The sequence below is a fragment of the Nelumbo nucifera genome, chromosome 2 (genome assembly GCF_055504915.1).
Source record: "Nelumbo nucifera cultivar China Antique chromosome 2, China Antique-T2T, whole genome shotgun sequence".
In the NCBI taxonomy this organism is placed as follows: domain Eukaryota; kingdom Viridiplantae; phylum Streptophyta; class Magnoliopsida; order Proteales; family Nelumbonaceae; genus Nelumbo; species Nelumbo nucifera.
In genome coordinates this window covers 52,524,592-52,542,215 of record NC_142650.1, presented here as the reverse complement: position 1 = coordinate 52,542,215, position 17,624 = coordinate 52,524,592, and the positions used below count along the sequence as shown (strand labels likewise).

At 37.4% G+C, this 17,624-nt stretch overlaps 1 protein-coding gene across 3 annotated transcripts; it reads right to left on the bottom strand.

Annotated features, from left to right (window-relative positions):
- Nucleotides 1-1,464: 1,464 nt before the first annotated feature.
- LOC104601184 (ARM repeat superfamily protein) lies at nucleotides 1,465-13,952 on the bottom strand. Of its 3 annotated transcripts, XM_010264429.3 has the most exons (9): nucleotides 13,794-13,942; nucleotides 13,520-13,697; nucleotides 12,921-13,455; nucleotides 12,744-12,830; nucleotides 9,924-10,114; nucleotides 5,168-5,363; nucleotides 3,002-3,066; nucleotides 2,422-2,523; nucleotides 1,465-2,318 (listed from the first exon to the last, which is right to left on the bottom strand). In XM_010264429.3, exons 1-9 carry the CDS (start codon nucleotides 13,939-13,941, stop codon nucleotides 2,183-2,185), a joined length of 1,638 nt encoding a protein of 545 aa, XP_010262731.2. In that variant the 5' UTR covers nucleotide 13,942; the 3' UTR covers nucleotides 1,465-2,182. The 3 variants fall into 3 exon arrangements, with proteins under 3 accessions (XP_010262731.2, XP_010262730.2, XP_010262732.2); XM_010264428.3 differs by having other exon boundaries at nucleotides 12,744-13,455; nucleotides 13,794-13,945; XM_010264430.3 differs by lacking the exon at nucleotides 1,465-2,318 and having other exon boundaries at nucleotides 2,422-2,552; nucleotides 12,744-13,455; nucleotides 13,794-13,952.
- Between the last annotated feature and the right edge of the window lie 3,672 nt (nucleotides 13,953-17,624).

Sequence of the window (17,624 nt, the reverse complement as noted above, 5' to 3'; positions counted from 1 at the left end):
CCTAATTGTTGGCTATTTTTTGCGAGAGAGATCAGAGCCTCTCCTTTCTGATCCATCTTTGTTTATTCTATATCCTATTGATATATGCTTTGCTGATTTCTATTCTATTTGGAAGGTTTGGAGCGAACTTAGAGCAGTCCCGTTAAGGGTGTCATACATCACAATCCAAAGATCCCACGTCAAATTCCAAGTGTATATTACATGTAATGATCGGAAGGGTCCTAACCCCTTTTACAAGAGTCATAAGATTATCCCGGGAAATTAGGGGTGTCAATGGATTGGGTTGGGTTGGACCTGTTCAAATCAAAACCAATTTAAACAATTGAATCGGTCCAGATTTAATGGTTTAAAGTATTTATTGGATTGGATTGGACCTACTCTATTATGTAAAGAATTTATATCGGACTGCATCAGAGTAAATCAATATCCAGTCTATTAACAAAAGATAAAGAGTAGGGGTATCAACCGATCAGGTTTGGGTTGGACGCAATCTCAAAACCAAGTTGAACAGGTTTAACGGTCCAATAAGACATTAAATTAGATCAGTCCAATCCAAAATATGAATCAGATTGGATTGGATTGGACCGATTCATCTGTAATGGACTCATGTTGGACCGTATTAGATTGGACAAATATCTGATCCATTGATAGCCTTACCGGGGAAATTGTGTAGTGCCAAAAAGTCAGGAACTTAATTCAGTAACCTGACAGTTAAAGCTGCAACTCCATTTACGAAGAGAACCGTCATGGTTAAGTAGTGGTTCATTGAAGACTGAAGAGAACCGTCAAGCCATACAAAAATTTCTGAGCCCGGGAATTCCATTTACGAAGGTTTTGTAACTAGTTTTTTATGCAACTGCAAGGGACATGGTTTTTAAAACCGAACCGGTCAGGGGTCCGGTTACCGGTTCGAACGGCCCAACTGTTCAATCAGAACGGTCGGCCCATTCTAACAAAAAATAAAAAATAAATAAATAAACAGTCAAAACCATTCGAACGGTTCAAACAGTTAACCAGCTAGTCCAGCGGTTTGCTGACCAAAATCAACGGTTTTGGGGGAAAACAGAACCGGTCCGACCATCCGATCCAGTCCGGTTTTGAAAACCATGGCAAGGGATAACCTTTTCAACCAAACCCGAGAAGCGACATTGAATGTCGTTCTCAAGACTGCTCCACTGAGGCACCGACCAACTAGTAGCACTGACCCATGTCCATGGTCCACCAAAAACAAAATATAAAGATACCATCAATTCGCTTATAAATTTAAGGGGGCATTTTTTTTCCAGATTTTGAGAGGGGAAAAGTTGATCAATGAGATTTTGGTTCCTATTGACCAAGAATCCCATGTTCTTTTTTCAAATTTATGTGAGAACCAGCGAAAGTTTATTTTCCTGAGTATCACCCATCTCCTAGGTGGATAAATAACTTTCCCACCTAGGGGAAAAGTTGCCAACACTTAAATGGGACAAAAATACCCTTTTTAATAATGGATTTTTATGGCTAAAATGGTCGTTACCTTATTTACATGAGAAATAAAAGAACATGGGTAAATACACTTGCCCAGATAAGTGTTTCCCATAAAAAAACTTACCCAGATAACTGCATTTACCCGGATAAGTAACTTACCGAAAAACGAACAGAGCCTAAATAAAATAATGCCAAAATGTTACAATATACATACATTGATCGCCAGTATTCAAATCCTCAACTGAGTACTGCTAACCGCACCAGTTGGTGAAGCTATGGATGCATCTGACGCTACACATCAACAATATCTTATGAGGTGAGGTGGGTCTTTGGCATGCCGCATGTGTAGTTCCTCTGAAAATGTTCACGTTTTAAGGTGAGGCGAATTACTGGGGGAAGGACGATTCCACCGACGGTGGAAAAACTGCAGTGTTTACTGTGCTGGATGGAATCTGCAATCCGGTGGTATCTGCTGTATTGTAACAAAGAGATAGCCAGTAACAAGTATATCCCAGCGAACTGATTGCCACATTCAACCAACCATGTCCACTATCACACGGATATGACAACCTGACGAAGGGCCTTTAGGTACGATGTCTCCCTGTGCGTGCATGTGTAAGTGTAACCTTATGCCAGGCTGGGTTATCCCCAAAGTCCACTTAACAAATTGCTGAAATTTTGTTTGTCCACAGGGTCAGGGAGACAAGTACTTATCTTATTGTGATATAGATGCGCACTTTTTAACAGCAGCTGGATCTGTTATGCCTAAGCCTAAGAATGCGGTCAGAGAGGTCAAGTTTGGATCATCCCTATGTTTCTTCCAAGCTTCTTCAAACTGTAGGCCCTTGCATCTTGGCAACAGAAGAAGAAACAAAAAAAAAAAAAGAAAATTAGACCAAGACATGTGCTATATTTAGAAACCTCGCTACTAATTGAAATAAACATATTCCTTACTGCTGGAGTAAAATTAGTATCTGGACAATATGTGTTCTGATTACTTCACGACCCCTTCTCAAAGCAGCTTCCTTGTATGTTACAGTGAGCTCATCTACCAATCTGACGCCCAAAGACATTAGAACTGCAATCTGATAAACATAGTAGAAGTAATGCTGAAAAGCAAAATCAATTTTGGAACCACAAGGGAAGAAGTTGCAGTTCTTAAAGAAGTAAGAAATGCAATGTAACCGGATCTCCCGCCCACGTCTACCCACAAAACATCACAGCCACACATGGAGAACATCTCATCCTCCTACATGGTATTATGCACGGGGAGATGTTCCCAAGGCACGGGAGTAGTGTTGTGGGTAGACGTGGGTAGAGTTTTTGTGGGCAGGAGATCCGGAGTCAATAAAATCAGCGGTGGTGATTCTTTCTGGCATATGGTAGAAATAAATCCAAAAGCAATTTGACCACCAACTCCCAAATCTTAGTCAAAAGGCGTGACCATCATTAGTCTACAATGAACAAAAAGTGATGCAATAGGATACAACAATTGCATATTCCACGTGGATAAAGGCCTGATTATTCACCTCACCTTTCTACATATGGTGTGTTCCTGATCCATGTCAATTTTATAATTGTATAGATCCGTTGAAGAACCTACACAAGCATGGAAATTATCATTAATTTATCATACTTTGTATAAGTATCCCCAATTAAAACAGATTAACTAAATCAGCTTATTTTTCTTTTGCCCAAGACACATATAGTGATTTCCCCAAATGAGAAAGAGAGGAAAATGGGCATAGTCTTTATAACACTCATGCTTCATCTAGGTTATGATGCTTCTGCCTGTTGCAATGAGAAGCACTTCAACAATTTTCTTACTCATGCGGTCTTTTATTTTCAAATCAAAACAAGAAAAAAGTATGAGTCATTCTTTCTTCAGTATTGCACACTTGTCTCATGGGTCATGTTAACATTAATATGTGCCTGATAGCAGTTAATGTGTCTTCAGAATATCCTTACCTTATGGAATTCCACTTTCAAACTCCCAAGAAAAAAGTAATTAAATTAATTAAGGAGGATTTTGATGGCCCAGTAATCAACTTCTCTCATGTGCATTCTCTGCTTAGGTCTCATACACCCATCCTCCCACTTACATCTCAAGAATAATACAAGAAAGGTAATATAAGGGCTGATTCTGTGTACCATACCCCAACATTTACTTTTTCTTTAAAAAATGCAACATTCATAATTCAAGAGCCACCATTGCTCCTAAATAGCAACCAGACTTACTTACCCTGGAAATAACAAGGCTTCTGTGTTTAATAGAGTGAAAGGACTTCCTAAATCTTTCCTTCGCCTCCTTGTCAAAGGACCATCTACCAAGTACACCTCGATGTAGTCCCTACTGAGGACTCATTATCTACTTTGTTCAACAGTTCATCTTTTGCTTCTGTTTGGAGGGTCTAATTTTACTTGGATAATGTGCCCTTTTTTGGAGGTCCTCGTTTCTTTGACCAGTGATTTTCTTGGTGGATGCTCAAAGACCTTCATCAGAGCAATTTCTTTCCATTCTCGTGGTTAAGTCATGGAAGGACAATTATCTACCTTGAAATAAGTCAGATATCACAGTCAATCACTGCACAACACAGACTCCTTGGTGGGATGGATAAGTTCCCTTCTTTGTAATGGACACTCTATTTGTCTAATCTGTTTTTTGGTTTGAAAAAAGAAAAGAGCGACAAACAAGGATAATGTGTCTATCAGATAAACTTCTCCTTTTCTCAAGAAAAGGCGTTTTCTTCACATTTAACTTGTTTTTCTATTATGAGACATTTAGGAGTTGGAAACTGAAAGACTTTTCAAGGTAAGGGTATTGAGAACAGACTTTGTCTCCGTTAAGTGATGTTGACATGTGCAGAGCAAAAAACAAGTTTGGCATGTCCCTATTAAGCATGCACTAGCAATGGCCCTTGATTTTTAATAACTAAGGACTTGATCATTAACAACCATTAGGTGTCATTTCCAGAATTTTTATTATATTCTTTTGTATTTCACTGTTACATGTAATTCATTCTGCAATTTGAGTTAGAAAAGAATAAGCAGTGCATTTCTTAGAAAAAACAAAGAAATAATTGAAGTCTAAATGTTAAAAAGGTCCTGAAATAACAGTATGTTAGGCATCACAAAAGGTGCATATATTTTAATAACTGCCAAATAATTACACATATCCAACAACAGCTATCAGGATGAAGCAATTACTTGGTGCATGTAACCTAAGACAAAGGACTGATAAGTGATAACCATTACATTGCCATATTCCATTGTTACAGTACTACCAAAATAAAACCATAGAAGAAGAGGGCCTTAACCAGAAACATTGCCCTGAACTAGTGTGGGCTCTACAGTGATGCACAGTAATATGAATCCAGCCCTAATGTGCTTGATCACTCAAGAAGAAGTGAACACTTAGATTTTTTTTCTGCTTTTAATGGGTAAAATGAGTGTTCAGGATCTCACCAACAAATTAATTTTATCATCATCAACAATTAAACATGAATCTATTGAAAAAAAAAAGTGGAAAAATGAGTCTAAAGTAAGCTAATAAAACAAGTCTCATGCCATGTGGCTCAACCAGAAACAGTGCCCTGAATTAGTGCAGGCTGTGCAGAATAACACTATAATATAATCCAGCCTTAATGTCATTGAAAACTCAAGAAGAAATGAATGTTTAGGATGAGTAATCAGATCTCACCAACAAAACAAGTTCATCATCATCAGAATGCATCCACTGAAAAAGAAGTGGAAAAATGCGCCTGAAGTGAGCTAATAAAACAAGTCCCATGTCATCAAGAACTGGCTCAATGAGTTGAAGCCATGCAGTAGAACGTTCCTTATTCCTTGGTTGGCGCTCCAAGTGACTTAACATCTCATTTAGCATCCTCTCAAACCTGTGAAACCAGAATGTTGTTGAAACATATAGCAATAACAGGAAAAGTAGCAACAGATCCAGAAGAAGGTATAAACACATCCAAAGTCCACAGATGCAAAACCATGGATAGAGGAGACAGGTGAATTTAAAACCAGCATCCTCTCAAACCTATTAAATCACAATGTTGCTGAAAAATATAGCAATAACAGGGAAGGTAGCAACAGATTCAGCAGATGGTATAAACACATTCAAAGTCCACTGATGCAAAACTACAGATAGAGACAGGTGAATTTAGAACCAGCATCCTCCAAAAATGGTCTATGTCAGAAGCACAGCACTTTATGTGGTGTAAAGATAAAGGGTTGTAGCAGTGGTTTAAAAGGCACACCTAGGTGCACAGGCAAGGCACATTTTAGGGTATGTGCCTCACCTACGTCCCAGGTGCATCACTTTCAAAAGGCACACGCATGGTGTGCCTTGTGCTTCAGCCCAGGCACATGCCTTTTGAAAATTTGCACTTTTTTTTGTTTTTTTTTTTATGCCTAGAAGCTAGGCTGGGGGCAGACCCCCAACCAAGCCCCTCAAGGCAAGCCCAAACAAGCCCAAATCAGGGTCTTAAATTCTTAATTATAACTTTAATTGTCTTTTAAAAATACCTTTTATTAGGATGAATGAGTGAACAACATTAGCAAATATGGGGAAGGTAGCTCGTAAAATTAGGAATGCATAATGTTTAATATCAAATTAGCTATTTGATGTAATGTGATTGGGGAAAAATTAAAGAGATTGAGAGTTTTACATGGTTGAATATGTTTTATATGTTATGCTTGACTTTATTTTTAAATTTTCATTTTAAATATGTTTCACATGTTATGTTTATGCATTTTAATTTGAGATAATAGTTTTTAAACATTTATTTTAAAATTTAAGTTTATATATTTAATTAATATTTTTTATTTTTTGCATTGTTTTTTTTTTATTTTTTTGTGCCTTGCTTCAAAAAGGCACACGCCTCACCTTGCACCTCAGGTGCAAAATGCCCGTTTTTTAAAACACTAGGTTGTAGTAAGTCTGTACTGAGGATTCAATCAGTTTGTCCTTGAGGCTTGGCTTCACCCTTTTGACTCCATTACACTAGTGAGGAAACAACCAAACCACGACAAAGTCTAATTTGATCAGCCAGCTTAAATCTGTTACCAGGATTCAAAATCCCACTAAAATACCCTGAACTAACCTCATCTGAGGTGTTTTGAGAACTGTAATGGGCATCTCTTCCAAGGTTCAAGATATTGGAACACGTATCTTATCAGCAAGCTTGGATAAGATATATATCACAATACACTTTAGATATGATTATGCTTGGATACATTGGGAAAACTCTTAAAAATCCCACAAATACATCAATAACACTAAATCTAAGGTTGAAAACTTGAAATAACCACGAACAAGGTATAAACACATGAGAAATGCACACTTAAATAGTTTATATGAAGAGATGCATTACAATCACAATACCAAGAGTCCAAGAGTCTAGAACATATAAATATCATACAATACATCAAACAATTGAGCTTCCAATCTACTAAAAATTCATTAGAAGACACGTTAATTTGTTGTTACATCAATAAGTTTGATAGATAGAGCCATCCTATAGTTCTTCCTTACCATGAAAATCATTTGGGTAAAATACAAAAACCTCCCTTCAAGTTTTTGACAATCATAAAAATTTCCCTTATAGTTTCATTTTAGCAAAAACCTCCCCTGAACTTAAAAAAAAAATTGACAAAAACCTCCCTTCCGTTACTAACTCAGATGGAAAACGTTTACCGATGTATAATTTTTTTCCAAATACCCAGTTTACCCTTTTGTAAAATAGATTGTGTTTAAGGTATCCAAATGCAAAATTTTGCCATGTCAGCCACCATGAGCTGCGCATGAATTTCGCCACTTTAGTATCCAACTCCATTTAGATTTCAAAGCAGCTTTCTTCTCTGGTTCCTGAAAATCTCTTGCTTTTACGAAAACTTGGAAAGCATTTCCCTATCCTTGTCAGCTTCGTTACGAAAACCTCCCTGTAGTTAATGAAGTTTATTTGAAGTTTTCGTTTAGGAGATGGGCTCTAATCAATTCGAACGTTTACTATTCATCTTCTTTGTTGAGAGAATGGCAGCGAATAGACTTTCCAACACCAACTAACAGGAACGACCCCCTCCAACTCTCTCTTATCTTCTCTCTCCCTCTCCCTTTCTTCCTCTACTTTTTTTTTCTCTTTCTTCTTCTTCATCCCACTCCCCACCACTGTCACCACCCCAGTTTCGTCCCACTCCCCATCATTCCCTTTTTATTTTGTATAATTTTACTAATTAACAGGACACAGGAATGGAATCAAGATAATGTTATTTTCCCAAGAAACAGAATATTATTCTTTGCACTTGCAGACAATAAACCCCTTCAAATATAATTTTGCACATTTTAAAGATATTTTCTCCAACGCCTCTCTCTACTTGGACTTGCATTATGATGAACTCCATAATCGGATTGGTGGAGGAAAAACAAAGACAATTGTAATCAAGTATAAAAGCTGCTGCAACTCCATTAATGGATTCTTCAAAGATACTCTATTGTAATCAAGTACAAAAGCCCCTCCAATGCCATGGCCCCACAAGACCCCTCTTCCTTGTCACAGGTTTTCTGAAGATTTATTTATTTGGGTGTTCATTTTCCAAGTAACTCAACTGTTCCAATAGGTTCTAGCTTCAGATTCCACAACGATGCCATTTCAGGCTTTTGCAGCTTCAAATCCCCTCTCCATGCCATGCCAGGCATCTCTTCCTCTTCTCTCTCCAACTTTAATGGCTGAAATTGCAAAACCCCAGAAGACCAAAACCAAGAAGATTAACTCCTATGTCCCGTTTTGCTTCAGGTTCAAAGGTCGAGTCTTCAATCCCAACTGACATGAAACCAGCAGAAACTAACAGTGGTGATGGTGGTCAAAGAAGAAAGTGCTGGTTCTCCTGGTCAAGTCGGTCATTAGCTTCAACTTTCTTTGGACATTATTATTGTCTGATCTCTCCATTATCTAATCTAACCATCTTACCCTGAATCTGAAAAAGGCAAGCAGCCAGGATGAGAGCAGTGTCGATTCTCTTTAATGGAAGCCCCGCATTGGCGGTGAACTAGTTGCTTAACTCCCCCGAGACCAGCATAGAGCTCATTTTCCTTTCGTTCGCCTGCTTGTCCAAACTATCAACAACTGAAGGAGGTGCATCAAGCATCCCCATCGACATCCTCGAAACCCCAAGGCATATGTATTCTATATGGACGTCCTCGACGTCTCCAAGTCCAATATCCAGCTTACAGTGGGGGATGACTTTATGATGGTGATACGAAGCACCAACAAGAGAAGGGGGAAGAGGGCGGAGTTGAGGGAGGGTGCAAATACACGTATGGTTGGAGCCTAGAGATGAGGGAGGGCACTTCACTGAAGACCATATTATGTTTTTTCGTGAGGAGGAGCATCGACAGGAAAGATTTTGGTGGCGCTGGGTTTCTTCATTCGGAATGCATGAAATGGTAAAAGGGTAAAATGGGTATTAAAAAAATAATGTATCAATCAACTGTTTTCCGTCTAACATATTAACGGAAGGGAGGTTTGTGTGTAGTTTTTCAAAAATTCAGGAGAGGTTTTTATGATTGTCAGAAACTTGAAGGGAGGCTTTTATATTTTACCCAAATCATTTAGAAGATATAAAATACATTATTTTTCTAACCTTCAGATTGTTCCCAAAAGTTAGAAAAATTCATTTTTCACATAAATTATTGCTAGATCAATGAGTTTAATGCATCATTTATAGATCCATTTTATAATTCTTTCCTACCATAAAAATCATTTAAAACATATAAAAAAGATTGGACATTTCCAATTTTTGGAGAAAATCCATAGATCTAACAAGTTTGGACCACCAGTATAATTGGATATGTTGGCGATCCAAACTGCCAGGACAGCCTATAAAAACTGTCAAACAAAATTTGGATAAAAACTGAATAACAATTCTTTGACCTATGACAGTGGCCAGAAGCTTTTAACAGCGGTCATGACTGCCACCACAGGTCTATTTATACAAAAATGGCATGGGGACCATTTGCACTTATGCCACCTGCCCAGGCTTTTGGATACCAATATGATACACCCTATATCAGGCGTATTGTATTTGTGCCGATATTTTGAACCTTAATCTCTTCTAACATTATTTTACTTAATCACGTGATTCACATCTTGAATTCTAAAGCTGCAATTGTTCATCCCATCCTAACCTTACAATTTATAAGTTTCCCAACCATATGTTTAACTTGTCAAGTAGACAATGGCATCCTTTGTTCAATGCTCCATTTGTGCCCTTTCAATTTTTTGATTTCCTACCACTTAAACAAAGTTTTGCATAGATATGTCTTTGCCATCAACCTACCATCACCAAAGTCCTGTCATGGGAAACTTATCTATTGAATATCATATTAGCACCAAACAATAAGACTATGCAGGAGAGCACTATAATGAATAACTAAAGGAAGACAAACTTACCATGGGCTGCGAGGGTTCCTCCGCTGGGTACGAGTCACTAAAAGTACAGACATCTCAACTACAAGGTGCCATATCTCATCACCGAAAGCAATATTTCGACAGCATAGATCAAGGATCACATCTTCGTACACACCCAGTTCAGCAGCATTCACATTCTTCACTAGATGTATAATGCTAATCATTCCTTGCCCCTGAAACAAGCAAAAAAGGATCACCTGTCTTCCTAAAGTGTTAAAAAGCAAAACACACACACACAAACTTCGTCTAAGCTATTACCGTGTTCTTCCTCAAGAAAATCTCAAAAGTGTGCATGGATGTGCATGTGATGCCCATTCCTGTAGCATAGAAATTTCTATATGACTCAAGCATAAACCAGAAACTCAACCTGACCAAGTTTCTTATTGGACACAAGCATAGAGGACTGAGTAATTAAGCTCATTTAACTTGTAACAACAAAAAGACCATTCTAAAAGTCCTAATAAGTACACTAAAAGAAGTAATTAACTAACAGATGGCCCATAGTAAAAGAAAAATAATTGGCACTTGAATAGCCAACTAAGTTAACTCAACATCAAGAAGAATGGGTAGGCCTGCTAGTTAGACTTGAAAATATTATGGCCATGGTCCTCCTTGAATTACATTTTTAGTAGAACAGGATTCAGCATTTGATGCAAAGGATAGAAACCTCTATTCCAGCACCTATTTGATTCTCACCAATTCACCTCCAAAAAGATCATTTCAACAGTTACATAGGCCTAATACAAGGAAGTTCTTTTGTCTCCTGTTGTGTCAAAAGTAGGGGAAGAAGCACTAAAGCAAGTATTTAAAGTTAGGTAAAAAGAATACAGCATCTCATACCTCCAATAATGTCAATATGGATGCTTCGATTGATTAAGTAGATAACCTTTAGGAAATACTTAGATGCTATATGTATGTTTAAGGACTCGTATTAACACAGAAAAGTCCAACAATAAGTATTGAAGAACAAAAAGAAGAATTCTTTCTTTAAAGATCATACTAGAATATTAGGTTGATAGTCAATGATTCATCTTTTATTTTATGCTTCCTCTGGAGCTAAATTGATTTTAAGAACATACGAGAAAATGAATAGTGTGCCAGCAGACTGGCAGAGCAACCTGACATGGCGTAGAACCCTAGTGACTAGTGAATGCTAGAGTGATCATCTGATCCATTATTCCTTCTTCCACATATGATCTACCTCCAGCCTTTTCACTATTCAAAAAGAAATAGAGGAATTCCTTAGACTCAGTTGAATCTCAACTGATTTTTCTTATTCTACATTATTGTCCAGAAAATCAGATCAGAGTTGTTCTACTTTATTTTCCTTATTGACAGATCCATTTTAAGCCGTGTCTGTGCACAAATAAGGGAAAAGTTAAGTTAAAATTTGGAGTATATGTCATTCTAATAGAAGAAAGAAAAAGAAAAGAAAAAAGAATATCACTTTTATGAAAGCATTTGCATCCTAGGAATTTGCAGTACAAACAAACAAGAAAAATGCTTTTCTCAAAGCAGAGCCTTCTCTTAAGAAGATGATTAAGGATTATTCTTTTATGTCAATTTTCACTCTTTTACACACATAAACTTGAGCCTATTGCCTCTCGGCTATCTAGTATAACTACGACTCTTATTTCATCAAAAAATGATAACATGTAAAGTTTTGGGCCTGTTTTGTGGTTGATGATATGGTATTAACATCTGGAATGATTTTCCGAAGAACCACAAAGACTTTAAAGGTGTCATGTCAGTAATATATATTGATAAATTTAAACTTGAACAATGAATGGTGGAGTGGGAGGTTAGTAATTTGATATATTAAAATCTGTTTTCTGCCAAGAATTTGAGAAATAATGTTATTGTTTTATTTTGTTTGTGGTCAAATTCCAGAAGCTACTTGTTAGAGAAAAATACAAGGATTTCTAGACAGTGCCTCTATTCTAAGGTGCCTAGACATTTTGGCAGGAAAAGGCACGATGCCTAGTTGACACACACACACAAACTTGATTTAATTGGTTATTTGCTCTAAGATCTTTATATCTATACTGCTCCCATAGTTGATCACATAAGCAATGGGCCTCCAAAACAGTAAAACACCTATGTTATTGCCTAGTCAACACCCAGGAAATGTTTTAATACACTGGTAGTGCCTAAAATGATACTTTCAATGTTTTCCTCAGAAGGTTTCTTCAATAATTAACTGTATGGTCAAATATGGTTAAAAAACTGTATGGTTAAAGGGTCCTTTCTGACTTCTAAGGAAAATCTGCATAATAGGATACAACAGACCATCAAATCAGATATAGCAATTTCTGCTTTGTACATGATGCATCAAGAAACTGTCAAGCAAATTTGAGATAGAACTGATATCCCTTTTTCACATCATTTAGGCAGGGTGTGTACAATTGGATGGTTCTTTGTAGGCGAGTAGTGTTCCTTTTTGGACCAGGGGAATGATTCTGTATAAGATTCTACTCGCATATTGGGTCACTAAGAAGGAAAAGTCTGTACTCTTGTAGTATAATTTAAAGTTTGAGATGGAATGAGCATTAGCGTGGAGGAAGTTCAAAACCGTCCAAAGTTTTATCTTTTCTTTCTCTTTTCCATACGATAAGAAGAAGAAATAATATTCCAGACACCAGGGCAGAAAAATGAAGAGAAAGAAACGCAGATGAGGGGAACTAGTTGGAATTTAATATGCACATGAAGAATAACGCTGAGTACATTATAAACGATCAAAAGCAAGATAATTCCAATTAATGCAGAACGAGCATTGAAAAATAAGAAATTCGCCTTACATACCTTAACTTCCGGCGACCAATGATCGAGAGCAGTCAAAGCACAAGGAATTACCAAAGCACATAACTTCCCCAAATGAGGGTAATCAACCTGAAAGACAAAGAAAGAACAGCATAGCACAACGGAAAACCAATATACCTTCCAACTATATCCCAACGAATCATCTAAGCCGCCACAAACCTGAGTAACAAACCATCTAAACTGATAAGCAGCAATGATAGCATATGCAACCGGAGTTCTAGCAGAAGCAGCATATATCTCATCGCCGTCGTCCGTAGCATCGATAGAACTTTCTTTGATAGTTCCCTTCAGCAAAGGGATCACTTCAGGCATTAATTCCACCACCAATTTCCGCTCATCCGGAACTGAAGCAAAATCTACGCCTATCTCCCTTATTCTTCCCAACTTGTTTTCATCTAAATCGCGGAAGTAATCCCTCGAAAGTTGCTCTACAGTAGCCTTCGCGGCGGCCGAGAGTTGTCTGGGAATCCATGATAGTAAATCCCCACTTTCAACTTGAGCTGAAGTCAATGCAGCGCAGCACAAACAGAAATCTCTAATCTCCCTTCTGATCTCTTCTTCCGTGGTTTCAAGATTGGATGACGTGACCTTATTTGGTAATAGGGATTCAAGCACAGACTTAATGGAGACATTTGCACCCTCTGGTGGATTATACTGCGCCTCTGATAGAGACACTCTGATTGGTTCAGATAACCTAATTGCAGAGAAGAAGTGAGTATACGACCGAGCAAGCGAGCGAAAGAGACTCAGAGACTTACCGAATAAGATCCTGACGGACGACGGAGCTGTTTCCAGTCATTTCCGACTCGCAAGGACTCTGAATCCGCTCTTCTTTTTGAAGTTCGAGTCGACAGATCGGGTTAGGCACGAATGCGTCACTTGCGCTTTCTCGAGCTTGTTCACGATCACCAAAAGGAGAGTTGCTCCGGTTGTAAGCTGTAAAGAGTACACGTATCAACAAATAGGGGTGTTTTCGTTATTACACAGAAACGAAGGGTGGAGAAAAAAATGCTTTCACTGGCTGTTGCCTACCCGCCATGACGATCCGTGAATTTGAATTCAGAAATTGACCATTATAACCTTTCACATGCTCATGAGTCATGATGAACTCATATCTGTTCATGAATATACAGGTAGGGAGCCATCTAATTATACGTTTATACCATAATACCATTTCCATGGAAGGCCGATTCAAAACCTCCGGTGAGACATCCAACTCCCTGCCACTTCTGAAGCTTAAGTTACCTCTTTCTTATCAATCGGATTTATTCACTTTTCCTATCCATTCTCTACCCTGTGAATTGCAGTCACATATCTCTATTATCAAATATGTGACTACAATTTACGGGGATAAAAAATAGGTAGAAAAAGTGAGAAGAAAATCTGGGTTTCTTTCTTATCCGTTCATGACTCATGAATAAAATTCAAAGCATTTGCACAAAATTCAGGAAACTCGAGTATATCAAGTATTTGAGGAAATGACTGTGAGAAATTTGTTCTATTGGACGGGAACAATAACTCATAAGATTGCGTTTGGAAACGATGCAAATATGTGTGAATGTAAATATAGGTTTATATAAATTGTAAAGTTGGGTTGGTTTGCATTGACAAATTTGTCTTCTTAGATGCAAATACGAATTCCAATAAAGCATATGTTTTTTTCAAGGTTCAAAGTATCTATACAATACGAGTTTTGGCCATATCATATCGGCACTTAAAAACGGCCAAAACTATTTTTTTAGTTTTTTTTCAAAGTTTGGTTTTTTGGAAAGCTTATAACCTGTTTTTTATTATTAAAAAAAATTGGGGGTTTGAAACCCTGGAAACATGTGTTTCAGACCGTATCATTTCAAAAGATATGATACAATATGCCCGATACGGGGTGTATCGTATTGATAGTTTAAACCATGCCTTTTTTTTATCAAAAGCCCACTTAAATGCAAATTTACTTATTTTTTATTAATATACTTTCATTTTCAGAAGTGAATATCCTCTAAGAAAACAAACATACAATTTCCAAAAAATGAAAAAAAAAACATACAATTTCTAAATTTTGAAATGAAAATCGGGATAGAGAAACAACTTTATAAATTTGTGTTAATAACAACCACATAGAAAATAGGAAACAGCAACCACAACAATGAAAGCACCCCAAGTTGTTATGATTTTTGGATCAGGTTGGATTTCTAAAATGCCTACACACATAATGTCATTGGAACATTACTTTTTCGTTGAAGTTGACGCCAATGCATCTCAAATTTCAAGCTATGAACCTAAGCCCAGCCAGGTTAGTTGGTTGATGTCAACCTAGCCAAACCCAAGTTAATAGTTAATTATGGTGATGTTTGGCAAGTTTTTTTTTTTTGAAAGATCTTATGGAAAACTTGACAGTCAAAAGACGTAGTGGACTTTTACATAAAGATTTAGGCAGCCCACAAACTGTTTGGTTGGAGGTGCATCTTTCTACATGAAGATAGGACGAAAAAATGTGAAAAACTCTATTTCTAATTTCCTGAAATTAGCTCGAATTGAGTTTTTCGCGTTTTTTGGGGGTAGAATCTTTCAGTGGCTGATCTTCCCCCAACCAAACAGAAAAAGATGACAATACAGGCTGCCAAGCTTCTAAACAATGGACAACCTACATGAAAAGACGCACCAAATGGGACCTATATAATGGTGTTTGGGAGTATCACACTTACATTACACTGGAAAAAAAATCTTTACCCATTAAACTTAAAATCATCGGAATATATACATATACATACATGGATGCATCATGTATGTGTATATTATATACATTAACAATTGGAACCAATGTTCATTGAATATACAACATTGATTCACCAAGGGGATGTTTGGCAAAATGATTGGTTTTGTTTTTCTGAAACAAAAACAACTACCTAATCAGCAAAAGTAGGGCTGCAAGTCGGGTCAGGTTGAGGCCAACCCTAAGTTCTAAACCACCAACCCAAACTATCCAACCCTAACCCAACCCAATCCAATCCGAAGTTGTTCAGGTTGGGCCCAATCCAACCTTCTTCCCATCCCTTAATAGAACTTCTTAATCTTAGGTCTTAACTCAACTTTCATTACATATATTAATCCTATATTTTATTAGTATTTTTTATTGATGTTTATATTAGTTATTTAAGTACAAAATTCAGAAAAAAAAAAAGAGTTTGAAATGACTATAGCCTATAGTTTATAAGGAGTTGACTTATAATAGCTCTTTTATGGGCAGCTAGCTATGGGTGGCAAATAACAAAGAGGAGATAAAGAAATCAATGTACGATATAATTTAGTATTTCCAATTAGGATAAAGTGAAGCGGTTATCTTAAATGAAATAAATGATAGTATGTGGTGGTGGCTATACAACTATCATGCATCTAAACAAATCAATGTATAATATAATCATATATATAACATATATTTATATATGATAGATAGAGTCAGGTTTGGGTTGAGTCGGGTTGCCCGAGGGGTCAACCTTAACCCAATCTGAAGTAAAACCGGATTCATAAATTTCAACCCTAACCTTAACCTGAGCATCAACCCAACCCAACCCGATTTTTTTGGATTGGGTTCGGGCCAACCCGGCCCAAGTTGCAGCCTTAAGCAAAAGCAATATATTTTTGCTAACTTGGCAGTTACTTTTTGTTTTGAAAAACAAATTCATACATGTTGACGTTGGTGAATACCCACCCCGTTAATGTGGTGTCAATTTGGTTCACTGAGGACGTATTTAGAATAACGGTGTTATATTTTTCAATTCAAAAACGAATGCCCAAGGTCCAAAATACATAAAAATTGTGCATATGGTACGATTCAAAAGGAACGATATAAGATTTTAAAAAATGTTTCAATCTTCAAAAAATGGGATCATGATAGCTCTAGGAAGGTTATTAACCTTCAATTCTCTTATTTGGTATATGATTGATTCAAAAATCAATCAAGACATATCGGTCGATACACACTGGTACATTCCTAAATTTGTAAAATTTTGAACCCTGCAACTGCATCAGAAAGACCAATGTATTTTGCTGATGTTGCTGTTGCCTTTGTTTTAAAAAACATCATCCCCCCCAATTTGGTGTCAATTCGCTAAATATGCAGTCTCATCGTTATTCTTAAGAGCTTGTCAAGTAATTCAGTTCACTATCCACATTCATGCAATCATGCTAAGGACATATAATGCATCTTTATTTGCAAGATGTTGATCTTTGGTTTGATTCACTTGTTCATCCCAATTGAATCAAAAACAAATTCAACATGAAGCAATTCATAGCTCGCAGATAGCTTTGGAGAATTTGCCAAACGTAGACCGTGGCTTGGGTCAATCGCAGTTGGGATACGGTCTGGGTTCAAGTTGTGAGTCTTGTGACTGGCCACCAAACCCGACCCATTGCCAAATGTAGCCTTTGCTAAGAACATGAGACGGGGACATTGGGGTTAAGTAAACCATTTCCAACTAGTTCGGTGGGTTGGGCCAAACCAAACCTGTTGAGTCTTGACGTCACTAGATGCAATGATAAAATTTCTGGCTAGCAAACGTGATAAACAGTATCTGAAGGTCCATTTGGTTTGCTATCGAAATTGGAATGGAATGGTACATTCCATTAATCTATTTGGTTCAGACAGGAATCAGAATTAGAATCAGTTGGAATGAGAGGTTCCTCTCCCAAGCGAGGGATAGGTTCATTCCCATTCCTGGCCATTCCACCAAAAATAGGAATAAGATTCAGATTCGGCCAACCAAACAGTTGGAATCGGAATGGCCCCTGAAAGCGGCCAGAGGTTATTTCAGTACACCCCTAAGACCGCAGATAGCTCGGATCAATATTGGGTAATGGCTTTCTTGAAGC